General features: G+C 42.9%; 1 protein-coding gene across 1 annotated transcript in view; it reads right to left on the reverse strand.

The window, feature by feature from the left end:
• The window catches only part of LOC307140009 (uncharacterized protein), a gene marked incomplete at its 3' end in the record, with an annotated part of 124,737 nt that overhangs the window by 7,694 nt on the left and 98,698 nt on the right, over positions 1 to 18,345 (reverse strand). Inside the window, exon 5 of the mRNA XM_079839251.1 lies at positions 8,054 to 8,125. Coding sequence (XP_079695377.1) covers positions 8,054 to 8,125 — 72 coding nt within the window. The remainder of the gene's footprint in view (positions 1 to 8,053; positions 8,126 to 18,345) is intronic.

Below are 18,345 nucleotides of genomic sequence, written 5' to 3' on the forward strand. Positions count from 1 at the left end.
GTTATGATCCCTCTCTCTCTCTCTCTCTCTCTCTCTCTCTCTCTCTCTCTCTCTCTCTCTCTCTCTCTCTATATATATATATATATATATATATACGTATAAGCATGCATCTTACATATTCTGCAAGGTGTACGTATGTAAACTTATGAGTAGAACTGTATATGCTGTTTTTTTTTACATATCTGTTACTTGTGTCTGCAGAGAGCTATTGAACTGTAGATGATTGACGACACTCCTGGAGTCTGGAACTCATTTGACAGGGGTCAATGAGGTCAGAGTTAGTATTGACAATCAGTTAACTCAATCTGACCAGGGCGGGTGGTAGTCAACATTCATGCACAAATGAGTGTCACTCAGGAATACAGTGATCCAAACGACCACCCTGAATAAAAGTGAAACACTTAAAATGATACTGATGAGGTGTGGCACAGTGGTTGAATATATACAGTATGGAGTTAATGGAGAGTTCAAACCCATGAGCTATAACCCTTGTGCTGTTAAATCCCTTTGTAAATGTTCTGTAAGCTGCTTTGGGGAAAAAGTCTGTTCAATGACTACTCATGCCCTTACTAGTGAACTATGGCTATACTATATTTGCGTTTCTCAAACTCTCCCACCACTTTTTCCTATCTTCTTCTTTCTCTTCGACTGAAAAGCATGACTATATCTTCAAACAAAAGCCAACTCTATTTCGACACCTCTCAGAGATATCGAGCATGACGTGACCCGTGGTTCTCAGCCCACGGTGGGAAAGACTTCATCTGAAAACGGTCTTTGTAACAAAGCCGGTATCAGATAATGCGACAAAATCGTCCAGAACTTCACTGTGAGCTCGAGCCTGGGAATGCACACAAATGCTACGGCCGCATACCATAGCTGATCTCTGACTACAACCAAAGTGCCCCATTAATGACGACCTCCACTCTGCGTCCTTCATTCATTACAGGGAATTATCGGAATGCTGCTCCTGGGACTGGCTTTGAAGTATAGCTGCAGAAGGCAATGTTTATTGTTGTAGGCGTGTTAGAGACTACCAGCTCCCTGCGCTTCCTCTGTTCTTAAAGTTGTTTGTAGGGCTTTGAATATGCTTTTAAAAAAAAAGGTGACAGGATGATGTCAGAGGATTTGGTGCACTATAGATTCTGAGCATCTTGTAAAATGTGTGGTCAGTACTGCCGCTCCCTATAGGCCGAGTGCACATGATTGCGAAATTTGAAAAGCGAGAACGCATTCAAAAGTGATTTTAATACCCCACATATTGATTCAATACCCCGCACTCCCTGATATCCGCTAATTCTAAACAATATAATTACCCGACTATATAATTGCGAGAGAAATTAGGGATGTCAAAATGAATGCGTTAACGTACAGTACATGGTACAGTATATGATCATGTTATCACTCATTCAACTGATATTAAACGATTCAAGCGCGATAAGACACAAAAAAAACTTAAATCTGTACTGGAGAGCTGTCTGTGAATCTCATGTCAGTGTGACAGACACACACATGCACACAGAAAGCTGCTTCGGACAGCGTGCCGGCCACACTGAGTTCTCTTTTTGAATGGACAAAATCACTCAAAAGTGTGCCAAAATGCCTTTTTTCCGAGTATCCTCGTAAGCACAGTCTTAAATGAGTTAAATAGTCTTAAATGTCCCATGGCATGGCATTTTTCTATTATTTTATAATGTTCCCTTTCGAGGGAACTCCCACTGCATCGGAACGACGAATTTGGGGACACTCCCTAAGCAACAGCGCGTCTGAAGTATGAATGAAATCAGGCCAATCCTGATTGGTGTTGCGTCATGACGTAACTATGACGGCATACCCGGAAGATAAATAAAGGGGAGCCCGGGCATAGTAATGGCAGTTATCGCTCTTCAGCATAGCGCTCTTTGTGAAATCTGTCTGTCTATTTATTGTTGTACGTTGTGAGAGTGAAAAAGTGTGTGTGAAATGGCGACTGAGAAAGCAAGAGACTTTAAGCAGTGTGTGCATCCGTGTCCCCGTTACATGTCGGGCTCGGACACACACTCGCTTTGTGTACAGTGCCTGGGTGTTGAGCATGCTCTCGAGGGAGCCGCCTGTGATCATTGTGAGCGGCTCACACTCAGGCTCTTGTGTTCTCGGCTGGCCGTGTTTGATGAGGCCGGCCAGCCTCGTGAGCCCTCTGGTTCTGGACCCGCAGTCGCCGAGGCGGCTCGGCGTCGCAGATCCTGGGGCTCACAGCGGGATCTGTCAGACAGGTTTGGGACTGCTGAGGCACCTTCCCAAACTTCGTCTGACGATTCCGAGATTCTCCCTCCCCGTGTGGAAGCCCGCGCTGTGGCTTCTTCCCCCGGGGTGGAGAATCCGGTGTTCATTCTCTCTGGTTCTGAGGAACCAGATGAGGTGGACATCGAAGTGGGTGGTGAAGCACCATATGAGTCGCCACTTCACCCACCCGCTCAAGAGGAACTGGTCGAGGTTTTGACCCGTGCGGTGGCCAAATTAAGAATTGATTGGCCACAGGAAAATGAGGAAATCCAGCCACCAAGCAGGCTGGATGACCGATTCCTTTCACGCCGGGCTCAAACACCTCGCCGGGGCTTGCCTTTTTTCCCGGACCTGCACAATGAGTTGTGCAAGTCTTGGAGAAAGCCGTATTCGGCGCGCATTTCCAATCCCCCTGTATTGGACTATTCTAATGTCCTGGGGGCGCGTGAAGCTGGATACGGGACGATGCCGCAGGTGTAAGATGCTCTCGCGGGCTATCTTTCTCCCGAATCGGCATCGTCGCTGAAAGCCCCGGTACTGCCCACCAAGCCCTGCAGGGAAACCTCAGCCTTGGTGGGCAGAGCCTATATGGCGGCTGGGCGGGCTGGTAGTTCCTTGCATACTCTTTCCATCTTGCAAGCCTACCAGGCCGACCTCCTGAAGGAGTTAGATGAGGGTGAGGGTCCCTCTCCGGAGGACATATTGGAGCTCCGGAAGGCTGCGGATTTGTCTCTCCGCATCACCAAGGAGACGGCCCGTGCTGTGGGCCGCTCCATGGCATCCATGGTGACTGTGGAGAGACATTTGTGGCTGAATTTATCGGGGATGAAGGAGAAGGATAAAACCTTCCTCCTAGACTCCCCGATCTCGCCTTCTGGACTGTTCGGCGACGCTGTTAATACCGTCATCGACAGATTCCAGGAGGCAAGGAAGCAGTCAGCGGCCTTCCGCCAATACCTCCCTCGTCGCTCCAAAGGGAAGGCTGCCTCCAGCGGGCAGCCTCAGCCGTCCACCAGTTCCTCGCACCGGCAGGTGCAAAAGCAGAGCGTCGCCTCTGGAGCCCCTCCTCCTGGAGCTTGGCAACAGAGGCGGCGCTCGCACCAGCAGGCTTCCGCGCCTATGGGCGATTTAAGAAACGTCCTTCAGGCTAGGAAGGCTGCTGGGAAGAAGTCCTAGCTTCGGCTGGACTTCAAAGAGCGGTCCCCCCCGCGCGGGAACAACCGAGGTTGTCCCCGCCGCGGCGCTCTCGGGAAATTGATGTGGTAATCCCGCCATCACAGACGCTTCGGGCCACATCGATTTCCCGCGGACGTTCACTGCTCCAGCCGCCTCCGGGAGGCCTTGCGACTGGGCAGTTAGCGCGTCCGTACACCGAAAATTGTCCCCAACTGCTCCCTGCCGGTCCGCCGCTTCAGGGGGTTGGGGACGAGGCTCGGTTGACACCCGAGGCCAGCCTCGAGAGTGACAGTGACATGGACTGTAGTGGAACCAGAGCGGGTTCGGGTTATGGAACAGGAAGTATTAAGGATTTAGGATTAAGGCTAGGCCGCAGCATCACTGTCAAGCACTTCCAGAGGGTGCTGGGTCACATGGCAGCAGCGTCCAACGTAATACCTTTTGGCCTGCTGCACATGAGACCTCTACAGTGGTGGCTGAAGACCAAGGGGTTTTCCCCCAGGGGGAACCCGTTCCGTATGATCAGGGTAACGCGCGTATGCCTTCGTTCCCTAGCCATATGGAAAGAACCTTGGTTTCTGTCCCAGGGGCCAGTGTTGGGAGCGTCCTGTTGCCGGAAATCCGTTTCAACAGACGCCTCCCTCACTGGTTGGGGCGCGGTCATGGACGGCCGCTTTACGAGGGGCCCATGGGAGGGCCGTCATTCCTCCTGGCACATAAATTGCCTGGAGATGATGGCGGTCTACAAGGCTCTCAGGAGCTTTCTCCCGGACCTCGGCGGTCACCATGTCCTGGTACGGACAGACAATACGTCTGTCGTAGCGTACCTCAACCGGCAGGGGGGTCTGAGATCACGCCCTCTATGCAGACTGGCGCATCAGATCCTCCTGTGGGCCCAAGGGAAACTGTTTTCCATCAGGGCAATGTATGTCCCGGGGGTCCAAAATCAGGGAGCTGACATCCTGTCCAGGCAGGGGCTGAGGCCCGGGGAGTGGCGACTCCACCCAGAGGTGGTGGAGGCCATGTGTGAGAGGTTTGGCCCAGTGGAAGTGGATTTATTCGCGTCTCGAGAGACGACCCACTTTCCGCTGTGGTTTTCTCTCACGCATCCGGCCCCTCTGGGGCTGGATGCCATGGTGCAGACGTGGCCGAGGCTGCGTCTGTATGCATTTCCCCCGATCGCTCTGCTCTTTGGTTCTTCAGGCATTTCATCCTCCGCCTCACGTGACGGCGGAAGAAGGGAGACTTCACCGGCTCTGCCCGGTCAGAGCCCTTAAATTATATGTGGAGAAGTCTGCGCAGTGGAGGAAATCTGAGCAGCTATTAGTGTGTTTTGGTTCATCTAAGAAGGGGCTGCCTGCGTCAACCCAGACTATCAGTAACTGGATTGTCCAGGCAATAGCCACGGCCTATCAGGTGCGCAACCTGCCTTCACCTATGGCCGTGAGGGCACATTCCACCAGGGGCATGGCCTCTTCGGTGGCCCTCCTTTCTGGGGTCCCTTTGCAGGACATTTCGTGGCGGCCGGATGGGCTACGCCGCACACTTTTATTAGATTTTATAGTCTGCACCTCCCTGCGACGCCCGGTGCTAGGGTACTCCAGTCCTAGCTGTGCCCGGTCTCCGGCTTCACACTAGGACTGGTGCTACCGTCGGTGTGGCCTAGTGGGTACTCGTTCCCCAAATTCGTCGTTCCGATGCAGTGGGAGTTCCCTCGAAAGGGAACGGCTCGGGTTATGTATATAACCCTTGTTCCCTGAGAAAGGGAACGAGCACTGCATCTCGTCGCCACACCTCGGCAGGCCTGGAGCGCATGCTTCATCGCGATAACTGCCATTACTATGCCCGGGCTCCCCTTTATGTATCTTCCGGGTATGCCGTCATAGTTACGTTATTACGCAACACCAATCAGGATTGGCCTGATTTCATTCATACTTCAGACGCGCTGTTGCTTAGGGAGTGTCCCCAAATTCGTCGTTCCGATGCAGTGCTCGTTCCCTTTCTCAGGGAACAAGGGTTATATACATAACCCGAGCCGTTTCCTGAGGTGTACTTATATTGATAGTATGATTTTTACATCATAAAATGTCATAATTTAGAAATAAAAGGCATTTTTTCTATACTGATGTTTGCCCTGTGGCTGAATGCCCTGTTTCAAGAGGCGTGTCTGCTGTGAGGCTTCAGTAAAAAAAGCCCACTGTTGTGATTGGCTGACATCTTTGCATTTGAAATGAGCGGAGGGGGCGTGGTTTAACGAGGTCTACCAGGCACGAGCAGGCACGAGTCTGCTGCCAGAGAGACGGATGGACCTGAGATGTGACTCTGCCGATGTTGAGCAGAAACTCACGACTGTATGCACATTTTAGGACAGATAGACGCGACGAGGACGTACAAAAACATGGACTCACAAGATAGAAAACACGAAAACACGAAAACACCGTTCTGTTGGGAGGGAGAGAAGCCGCAGCGTGTGCATGAATAATAAGTAATTGGCTATATATCAGAAATCACTGATCACAGATCAGAAGGAACTGAAAAAAGACTTCTGTTTTCATTTGTACATCCAAACACTGAGAAACTGCCAGCATTCACTCGTTCACAAGCCATGATCTCTCGAGGACAAATATAGCGCTTGCATGGGCGTGCCCAATTCTCTGGGCGGAGGAAAGGGAGGTAACCGTTCCTGTTATGACTTCATAACAGGAAAATTCCAGATCAGCTCGTCTGGGCTGTCATTTTCTCAAAGGCAGAGAGAGACAGCCAGAACTCAGTTTACACCGATCAAAATTTCTAGCCACTTGGGGACAATATTCAGGCTAGGGGAACTCATATTAATGTTGAAAAACCTCATAAAATGAAAATTTCATGCCATGGGACCTTTAAATGAGCGTAAAGAGCTGTGAGGCCATGAGATCAGTGTCAGATCTTAATCTGATAGCAATCTAATAAACCTGCTGCTGTCTGTCATCAATGTAAATCAAACAACAAAAGACAAAGAGAAAATCCCTCACTGCTCTTGACTGAATCACTTTTGTAGATTTAATAAGGATTAAAGGCACAATATGTAATTTTCACCGCTAGAGGTCGCTTATTGAAAACAAAGGCGTAGCTTGATGACGCCTTGATTTCGTGAAATCATGGGAGTTGTTGTCATCACCTCTTCAGCCATTGAAAATAATCTGACGGGACTTGGGCGACCGCTTTCGCCTCTTCCGCTCATGTGTATGTGGGGTAATGCAGCGCTGTTTTATCATATTACATAGCTACTATGTGCGTTCACTCAGCGGCGACTATGAGACACTTGTTGCACACTGCACAAAGCTCGATATTAGGCATGGTAATGCATGTTACACATGGTAAATCAAGAAAACGTGATTTAAACAAAAAGACTAACTGTGTTGATTTATAGAACAATAATAGTTTTCTGTCGATGAAGGTATCCAAAAAGTTGCTCACCTGTCTAATAAAACACATATGCTGCGTCTCAATTCGCCTACTTATACTACGTCCTAAACGTATGTGCTCTTATTGTGAAAAAAAAGTAGATACTTTAAAATGTGTAGCAGTAGAGTACGTGAACTTTGGGACATACCACTCTGTCGCTTAGTTACTGTTGTAACTACTGTTGTAAACTGCCGTCAATCACGTCACAGTTCAAATCCTCCACATTCATCGGAGAGAAATGTAGTAGCACGTTGATCTGCCATTTGTGGGTCTTTAATGAAGAGACTCTCCTCATGTGTTTGCAATTTAAATATAATGATGCATTTAAAAGGTAATGGCCAAACATCATTACAGAAGTTCACAATGATGTCGCAGGTGATTTCTCTGGGTTTAAACGTTCTTGGAAACATTTAGGATAATGTAAGGACACAAGTCAACAAAATATTGAGCCTTTAATTTGGAGATTAACTGTGAAATTATTACAATATAAAAATATGTTAAAAAGTTTAAAGTTAGGTGCGATCAATTATGTTTAATTACAGAAAAATGCGTGATTCTTCTTTTTATTTTATTTTTTTATCATTTGACAGTACTAGTTGAAATGTCCCTTTAGGGGCTCCGTAGTGTTTCGGCTTCGGGCACATCCCTAGTCATCCCTGTGAAAACCCTCTTTTGGAAACTTAATTCTTAAGAGTGTAGACCACAAGTGGCGAGATCAGCTCCTGAAACTGTTACAGAGATTTATCAGAAGCCATTACTGTAATTGCAAATGGCTGTGGAACATTACTCACTGGCAATATCCTGAAGATATCCATCTTATTGAACCATACTGATTAATTGAATTTTCATCGGCGCTAAGCTTATTAACTGTTATGACAAATGATTCGAGGGGCGTACATGTAGGCCACCTAGCATTTTCTTCTTCCAGCGCAAGAGATTATTATCTTTCATTTCAGTTATCTGTCTTTGGAATAAAATGCAAGACTCGTTAAACTCAGTGGACGACTGTCTCGTTTGCGTTTTGACGTACTGATGTGGAGTATCACACCTTGGCTCCGTGGCCTCTGTAGGGGAAAGGAGAGTTTACCGAAGGCTTTCTTTGCCCCGTAAAATCATGCAATTGAATGTCACGGCGGCGAATGTTTGCGAGGGGAGATGAGGGAGGAACACTTACAGGTTCTTGACGGCGGTGATCCCTCGGAAAGCCTTACGAGGAATAGCCTGAATCTGATTCTCGCTCAGGTCCCTGGAGAGAGAGAGAGATGAGAAAGAGAAAGAGAGAGATATTAGGATTTGTTTGAAGCCACTTCACATTTGTGGCGAAAGCGTCTTGAGGAAGATGGACGGTTTGCTGCCGCCCCTTTGGAAAGATACGCCGCTGCTTTGAAGTCTGAGACCATATTGTTCTACTGACCATAAATGTCACATCCTCCTTTATTCGTCTGGCCTTTTATCACTCCGTCTCTCTCTCTGTGTGTGTGTGTGTTGGTCTAATGAAAAACATTTCTAAAGCAGTACTTTGTAATGAAAGGCCTCATAGCGGTGTGCCCCACAATCCTTGATTCATTCCTGTAGAAAATGAAGCAATCATATGCACTTTGAGTAACCCGAGAAAGCAAATAGACAAAAGTAGCTCTACACCAAAATTAATGCCTGGCATTTTTAATGCTCGCTTATGAGCCAAATGATTTTTGACATGTCACAATGGTTGTGCTTAACTTTATTAAGCTTGTTTGTTTGTAGACTCATGCTGGCAAACATAATTTGAAAACCAGAATGCAATTACTGGCGGAGAAGGAAACAAATGAGATATGGAATATCTGCCCAGCTAATCAAAGCGTCTGCTTTGGAGTCATGCCTGCTACACATAACACGAACAGACCACCACGTGGGTTAACCCACCTGACCTTGCTACAACCAATTTCACTGATAAACAATCAGGCGCGGATCCAAACACAGCGAGGAATTCTGCCAGAGCTCGTCCGTGGGATGTAATGATGTATCATGTACAGGACTGCCAGCAATTTCCTCTTAGGAGCATTAAAAACTGTAGTTATTGGGCTCTTTCAGCCCCCTGCCAGAACTGGATACGTGTTTTCTTCTCTTTTTTTTTTTTACTCGAACCAATCAAGTTTTATTATGGCAAAAATCTTAATAACTATGTTATGCTTTGCAATAAGGGGCTATGGTATTTCATCGAACTGTTTTTGATGGTTTTTGACATGTTCCGCAATCCTGCGTTTCTTTATTTCTTTACAGCGCTCTTGGCTGGCTTGATGTGAGCATCATGTTCCTTTGTGTATCCTTCATGTCGAACTATGCAGCGCGTGCACAGAGGAGAACAAACATTTGCAGGGTAAAAACTCATAACATCCCATGTTCGTATGCCACAGAGTGGGAAAATAGGACCGCTGTTTATACCATCATCACGCTGGGCATGAGCGAATCCCTGTTGCCTTTGATGGTCTAAATGCAAAACAGATAAAGTGCAGAGATGGTGAGGAGCACAGAGGAAACTTCTCTTTGGCTAGGCTTTTTAATTCTTCATGAATGGCGAAGCACCAACCTCGTACATCCTCGGCGAGCCGAGAGCGCGGCGTAGTACTTTACAGCACTTCTACTGCTAATAAATGTTTTATTGCTTTGTTTACTCAGTGGAACCTTTTTCATTATTTCTACAAAAAGGCAAATCGTAGCAAATAAAGGCACTTATGAAACGCAATCAGTCTCAGCAGTGCTCTCGCTGAGGAGCGACTGAGAGAAACTCACACAGCCCCACAGGCTTTGGGTTGAATTAGATGATTTCTAATGAAGAATTACGTGAAACTATAAAGAGATAATGGAAGTTTTTGAGATATGAGAATTATACTGGCTGGGAAAATGTAGCAATGTATATATTTCATCTGCTTTGACACTATATTAATTACGCATGGATAAGGAAACAATATATGTGACTAAATACAGACGAAAATACAAGCTCTCCAAAGAATCTTTAAAATGCAGTTTAATTTGTCAGTTGCAGTTTACTGCATACAGTGTAAAGATAATTTTCCTAATTCATATTTTTTTCTTGTTTTATACAATTATGAACAAAGTCTTGATTTCAGAGAATATAACCTTTTTAATAAATTGACTTATAAATAGACCATTTTGTACCCCGTTGGCAAATAGCATAACATACTTATAAATACTGGTGTTTTTAAAAAAAAATAATAATAATAAATTTATCTCAGTCCTGGTATGCACTACTATCATTAGCGTCAAATTGGCCATACTAACAGAAGCTTGGATTAATGCTTGTTAAAGTTAAAGATACAGATTCAAACCAGACATGAGCCAAGCAGTGTTTGTTAAAGGACAGAGCTGCATTGGTCCCCCTCCTCAAGCAATCTGCTTGCAAATTTCATTAATTTCATTTGGCTTTGGCCCTGCTCTCTCTGACTGTCAGGATGCCTGCCATAAATCTCCCTTTGATTCCATTACAGCTCCCATGTCCAGACAACCTGGCAACGCCAAAACATATTACAGATAAACGCTCAGCAACACGCAAGGATATGAGAGCCGAGCTGCAAGGAGGATCTACCCTTACACACACACACACACATAGATCCTTGATCACAAACACACAGACTCTCACACACTCAAAGGTTAGACCGAATGAAACGCTACTACTTGAAATATCGCTGTCATGACACTCTCACACATCCTGTTTTGTCGGATACACATGGGAATCTACTATAAATGGTTAAGTATATGCAAGGAAGAGAAGACCAATAATTGGTCAATTTGTCTGTTAAATTTCGAAAGCTCAGTGTTCTGTCAATGTGATTTTCAAACTTTAATCTTTAACCATTGCTTATGAATTTAGATGGTATACTTTGGGTTGAAATGAACCACAAAGAAATGTCTGAAAGTTTGGGCTGATTTTTGCAGATGTTTAAAACTTTAGAGCAAATCCTAAGCAGAGTCCATCCATCCATTTTCCAAGCAGCGTGTTCTATGTCCTAAGCAGAATGCTTGAGGAATATCAATGTGCTGCTGCCTTACAAAACACAGTAAAACGTATTGAGGGTATGTCGGTCAATTCTCTTTCTTATCACGCTTTACGAATGTCACTCTTATCTCTTCACTGAAAAATGGAATGGTGCGCTTTTACAAGAAGGTTATTTGCTCCACTTTTGTTGTTTTCTCGCTTTAAAGCACAAAGGAAAAGAGCGTTTTTCTAAGGAAGTCAGGAAAACATAAACATCACTTTACAGTAGGAACTCAAATAACGCAGGATGGCGGAGACAGGGTCTCGTTCAATTATTACTAACACAAACAAAAGCTTCTCAGGTTCATTTATGCACAGTATCCTTCTCAGGAGTATATATGGTATCCGTTTTACCCTTCGCCTTGAATCTGGATCATTTTAAATGAGGGAGCATGTTTATACATTTGGCAATTAACAGAAAACATGTCCAGGCATCTCCATAAGGGCCTTCTGCACAAGCTCTCCTATACAGCTATTTATCACTCTCTGAAAACATACCCACACACATTTCATACAGGCCTAAACTACACTGATGAAATTTTATGCACAAACTATTAGAGTTGGGGTACTCGAACTCACTCAACTTTTCACGGACTTGGACTTGCACGGATTCGGATGCATTTTTACTCAGACTTGACTTGGTCTCGAGCATTTGGGACTTAATGTTCCTTAGTCCAGCCGAGTCCAGGGATTTAGTGAAATATGCTCGGGACAGTTGACAGATTTGTCACTGGCCAGATTGGGTCAGTCCTGCACTGTCACAAAAGTCAATCATTCACATGTTTTTAAGTCTTGCCTGTTCATACAATCAATTCGATACTAAGACGAGTTTCTGTGCGCACTCACGCTAACAGAAAGTGCCTATCAGTCAGCGTGCAAATGCCGAAATAAGTTACCTTTTGTGTCTTAACTCAGTAAACTTGAAAACGTATGCATACAATAAACTTCCAATAATGTAAATAAATGCATTCGAAAATTAAACAGTTTTGAGTTATGGAAATTACATGTAGGACCTTTATATATACAGTGCATGCCACTGTAAAGAGTGCAGTCCTGTCCCCTTACCACAGCATTTTCGGCTTTTCAGGTCCTAATAGAACTTTCCCATTCCCCAAGCTACCTGATTTCCACCCCCTGCATTGAATTCATAAATTTATATTGATGAATAAGTCAAGTCCCACCCAGCAGCTTTTTACATGCAAAAAACTGTTTCACTCAGAAATGTCACGATACAGAAATCAAGTCGGCCATAACATTCTTTACATGACTTTGCTGAGCAGAATACTAATTATGAGATGACGTGAAATCAAAATGGCAAGAGGCAATAGAGGTTTGCCTTTGTTACATTTAAAATTGAAGTTACATGAAATTGAATGTCAGAAATCATTCTAATATGCTGATTTGGTAGAAATATTTCCTATTATTATCACAGGTGAAAACAGTTGTGGAAAACATGACACATTTTTGAATATGTCAGACATGATTCTTTGATGAATACGCACACGCACCCGGCCATCCACGTTATATGAAAGAAAACGTAATTCATCAGACCAGGCCACCTTCTTCCATTGCTCCATGGTCCAGTTCTGATGCTCACTGTTGGCGCTTTCGGCAATGGACAGGGGTCAGCATGGGCACCCTGACTGGTCTGCAGCTATGCAGCCCCATACGCAACAAACTGCGATGCACTGTGTTTTCTGACACCTTTCTATCAGAACAAGCATTAACTTCTTGAGGAATTTGAGCTGCAGTAGCTCGTCTGTTTGATTGGACCACATGAGCCAGCCTTCACTCACCACATGCATCAATGAGCCTTGGCCGCCTATGACCCTTTCGCTGGTTCACCACTGTTCCATCCTTTAACCACTTTTGATAGATACTGACCACTGCAGATCAGGAACATCCCACAAGAGCTGCAGTTTTGGAGATCCTCTGACCCAGTCGTCTAGCCATCACAATTTAGCCCTTGTCAAACTCGCTCAAATCCTTACGCTTGACCATTTTTCCTGCTTCTAACACATCAACTTTGAGGACAAAATTTTCACCTGCTGCCTGTCAGTGGTCATGTTGTTCCTGATCGGTATATATATATATATATATATATATATATATATATATATATATATATATATATATATATATATATATATATATATATATATATATATATATATATATATATATATATATATATATATATATATATATATATATATATATATATATATATATATATATATATATATATATATATATATATATTTTTTTTTTTTTTTTTTTTTTTTTTTTTTTAGGTGAAAACTAATCTTTTTAAGGTTTTATGGACAAATATGAGTGTACACTTACTCTCCCACACACTGACACAGTCGCACACGAGACCCACTCTCGGACAGGACTGATTTTCCCTGAGGAGGTCAGGTAAATTTGTGTTTCACAGTACTTTGGGATGTTAATCTCTTCTAAAATCAAACATGGCTATGTTTTTTCCCTCTTTGTATAAATTACAGAGCAAACTAGTTACTATGTTTTGGCTAACTCGGCCCTTGGAGAAATCTAATCCTCATCTGGACAGGACTGCTTGTTGATACAGTATATATAACACAAGTCTAATTTCAATGGTTCTCATAATGCACGGATCCAGAGCACATGGGCTTTTCTTTCTTCCTTATAAAGTCAAAACAGACATCTGTCTCCTTCCATCTAGCTTATCAAGCACAAACTGCAGCCCAGCTGGGTGACTGGACCGTTGATACGTCTCCCACCATGCCCATGCCTCTCTCATTATCTATCAAGCTCTGTCTTGCTTTCACTCTTGCTCTTGGCATGGCTGTTATCTGCATGCCAAATTGAATCTAGAGTCCGAGATTCTCGCAGAGGCCCTGATGCCTGTCAGTGGGTTCCTATGCGCTTCTGTTAAGTCCTGCCAGCAACGACAGATCACCCCGAACATGCTCATGCTATCACACACAGATGGGTGGAACACAACTGAGCGTACACACCTGATCACAAAGAGTAAGGTGAAAGGTTATTAAAACCCTCCAGCTACTCTCCCCAGATATATTACATTACATTATTCATTTAGCACTCATAACTGGGGCCAACCGCATCTGTCATATTACATCCGACCCGACCGCTTGAGGGATGACCAGTTAAAAGTGTGTCTGCATGTGTGTGTGCTATAGGGGTCACATCCAAATCGCTGTTAAGACCGTTCTGAAGTGAAACCAGTCCTACAAGAAAATGTAGAGTATTACAATACACCCTTGGCCTTAGGATTCAGAGTCTGGAGGCATATTTGTTTTTCATCTTGGTGTCATGAGGAATCAGGCCGTAACTGTGACTCCCTGAACTGACAGGTTACGACAGCAAGCTGGCCGGGTCGTATGCCGTTTGCACAGGTTATGAGATGCACATTTCTGATTTCTTTCATTAAAGACACAGCCAGAAACACGGAGAAAGAAGACGACCCCCTTGGGCACTTCATAAGCATTTTATTTTATGAAACCCGAGACGTCTTCAGTCCATATCCTTTCGAGTGGCAGTTTCACATGACGAGCCGCATCTACTTTAAAGCATGCACTCTTTTCCCACCGGAACGGCAATTCATGTAACACTTATTCAATAAAGATATATAGAAATGTGCATAATAAATAGTGACCCCGTTGCAGCCTCGTATTTCACTCTTTTACAGCTCCAGTTATGGTCGTGATGGGCGGCCCTCTCTCGCAGTCTCCACTTTGCTTTATGGCCACTTTTAAAAATGGAGGCAAATTAAAACACTATGGATTTCTGGCCCTGAAAGACTGTATAGTGTAATTGGCCTTAAGGATGACAGTAGTTCTTAATTACACTGAGTATAGGAGCTTTTTCATTGGACCCAGGCCGCTCGCTCTATCTCTCTCTTGTCTCATTCTGCGTGAAGTACCAGCCAGCAGATCTCCTTCTTCCCTTCAGTTATTAGAAGTTATTATTCCAGTCTCTTCACTGCAATCGTTCTCTTAAACGGAATAGAGTAGATCTAAATATTATGTTTTGGCAGGTGGCAGAGAACCAGCAACGAATCACACGCTGGCTGCAAATGTGAAAGTGCGCCGGATCGTTCAGACACTACTGATTTTAAGATTGTTTTGCCTGAAGCGCTGCATATAGGATGATGTGAAGGTTAATGCATGTCTGCCAGTTAAATAAAGCATTCTTGTTCAATTAATTTGAAAAATAATGATTATATTTATGGTTTTTACTATTTGTGAAATTAGTTGACATGAAATATGTGGATAACAAGTCTGTTCCCTTTTTTTTTCTTTTTTTTTTCTTGACAGTGGTCAAAACCAATTAATGCATTGGACATCAATGGAAATCAAACATTTTTAAAATCTGTGTAATAAATGTAGTTCTACAAATATCATGAATTACTAAGGTAACCATTCAGCTTCACTTTAAGTTTTAAGATAGATAATATAGTACACAAGGTTAGGGATTTTTCTCAAATATGTTTATGGCACATACGGACTGAATTATGGACAAAAATACACTACCATTTGCTGAAGTTTGGGGTCAGTAAATTTTATGTTTTTGGAACAGAAGTCTCTCTTTCCCAGGCTGCATTTATTCAATCAGAAATACAGAAATACAGTAATGACAGTAATATTGTGAAATATTATTACAATTTAAAATAATAATCTATACATAAATAATTTCTTTTAAAATATGAATAATTCCTGTGATGGCAAATTCCCAGATTTTTTCCCCCCATTACTACGTCTTCAGTGTTACACGATCCTTCAGAAATCCTTCTAATATGCTGATTTGCTGCTCAAGAAACATTTATTATTATTATCAATGTTGAAAACAGGTGTGCTCCTTCATATTTTTGTGGAAGCCATGATATGACCTTTTTTTCAAGGATTCTTTGATAGAAAGTTTAAATATTATTTGAAATATTCTTTATAAATGTCTTTATTGTCATTGTTGATCAATTGAATGCATCCTTGCTGAATAACAGTATGAATTTATTTATTTTTTAAAACAGATCCCAAACTTTTTGAATGCCATTTTACATTGTGTACAAATGTTTTGTTCCAGGGTCTGAAGGAGTTAAAGTTTAGTTTATTTTTTTCATATGTTGCACCACTTACTTGCAATGTAGTTACACTCAATATACTGTACATCAGTGTTGGGGAAAGTTACTTTGAAAAGCAATGCATTATAATATTGCATTACTCCCTTAAAAAGTAACTAATTTAGTTACTTAGTTACTTTTTAAGAAAAAGTAATGCATTATGTTACTTTTGCGTTACTTTTTCTCACCTGGGCTTTGCTTGTTTTTTTTGTTTTGTTTTTTTATAACAAATAAAAGAGATATTTTTGTTCAAATGTAAAAACCTCTTCATACCAAAATTGAAATAATAAGCCTCAGGCTGAGGTAAAAATGCAAATTCAGGCATGTACAGTAGAAGGCACAGCTCAAACAAACCTTTCAGCTGTGCTGTCATTCCGGATAATGAAAGAATCGGACACAGGAGAAAAAAGTTTTACCAATAAAAACAAAAAATCAAGTAATTTATGCTCATGGTTCAACTGAATCATCGAAGGCTAGCAGCAAGACATTGGTCAATAAAGGTAGATTTAAATGCATACAAATATGTGTTTTATTTAACATTTAATTATTGGAGGTTTGCATAGTATTCTGATTTTGCATTTGACTGTTTTTAATCATTTTGAGGAGTACTGAATCTTTTTTGTACAAGTGAGATGAATAAATGCTCACATTTAGTCTAGAACTAATATATTTACACACAATGCCTCTGCACTTAATCTCAATTTTTCTCAACATGGGGACAGGAGAGCTATCCGTCAAATAAATGTGAAAAAGTAACATTTTAAAAGTAATGCGTTACTTTACTAGTTACTTGAAAAAGTAATCTGATTACATAGCAAGTGACTTGTAATGTGTTATCCCCAACACTGCTGTATACATGTATTCAAAAGAGAAACTGAAAAATGTACTGTACAGTGCAATGTAGACGTTTCAGTGATTTTAATGGAATGAGATCATCAAAATATCACAAAAAAAAATATTTTAATGTAAATTCTATTAAACTGAATAAATAGCGACTACAATGTCAAGGGAAATAGCCATCTAATATGATTTGATTTCCATAAACGTTTAGCCATATTGTGATTTGAAGAGGATGGTGAAACTCATAGGAAGATTCACTGATCTGAAAGCCATTGCAGTGACAGCAGTAAGTTAGTGAACACCAGGATGTCGCTAAATTCAGACTTGTTGGAAGGCAGTGGGTATGGAAATGAAATGAAAGAGAAAGACAGAAGGACATGGACATAGAGCCCTTGTTCACTGATCAGTATCCAGCAGCGTCAGCTTTGTATTCCTCTACAGTCGTTTGACTGCCCTTGCTTAGTGTCTTACATGTAGCCCAAAGACTCCTTGATTTAATTAACTCAGTGCTTTGTGAATAAAAATATTTCACTATTGATCATCACAAGAGCTGACGCAGGCTAAACCGGGACAGCGCTCGCTTCATTACGCTGTCCTTACTTGCTTTTGGAGTCACTGTGGAGGGAGGTGAAGGCAGCTTCTAAATCAAAGAAAATGAGCTCAAATGCTCCCTTGGGTGTCTAAAGCTTTTTGCTAAAGCTTCTACATTCCTCCGCTGCCTCCACCATAGAGTCCGTGTATGGATATTATAAATAGAAAAGCACCCCCCCACCCCCCACCCCGCCTTAGTATCTATTATGTTTTGTCAATGCTTTAATTAAATTGGATCGCTTAATGTGATTTATCCTGATCCATACACTTTATGTCTCTAAAAGCCTTTTTGGCTCCCGGCCCAAAAGATGTCAAACAATTTTAGATGAGTTAGTGAAGAAAAAAAGAGGAGAGGCTGGGCGCAGAGGGTGATTTGTTATTGGTTAATTCACTTTTATTCTTTGTGTGCCATTTGGTTTAATTTTCTTTCTTCTGCGTCTTCTTGCCCTGGACCGAGCTTGAGACGTACAACAAGCTTTTAGGATCATTTATAGACGCAATAAAACGTCAGTTATAAGAGATGAGGAGAGTGCATGTCTGATTTCAAGATGGGACGGCTTTTGGACAGAGAATGACGCCGCAATGTCCTTTTCCCAGTCCTCACAAAAGACTCGAGAGCAAAGCCGTCCAAAACGAGGGGAGATGTTGAAGAAAGGATGAGGCTGCTAATCAGACAATAGGATTTAAGAGCTTTTAAAGTGAGTGGGTTGGAGGCAACAGCTGAGTCGCGCTCCGTCCATGGTGAGGGGCGTCTCGGCACTCATAAATAAAACTAGGAGATTAGGAGATTGGCTGGGGGTGGGGGTGGGGGTGGGGGTGGTTCTGGGGGGTTTACAGGCAGAAGTTTCCATCCATCTTGCAGCAGGTCGCAGTTGCCACGGAG

This window comes from Gobio gobio, assembly GCF_949357685.1.
Source record: "Gobio gobio genome assembly, chromosome: 16".
Classification (NCBI taxonomy): Eukaryota; Metazoa; Chordata; class Actinopteri; order Cypriniformes; family Gobionidae; genus Gobio; species Gobio gobio.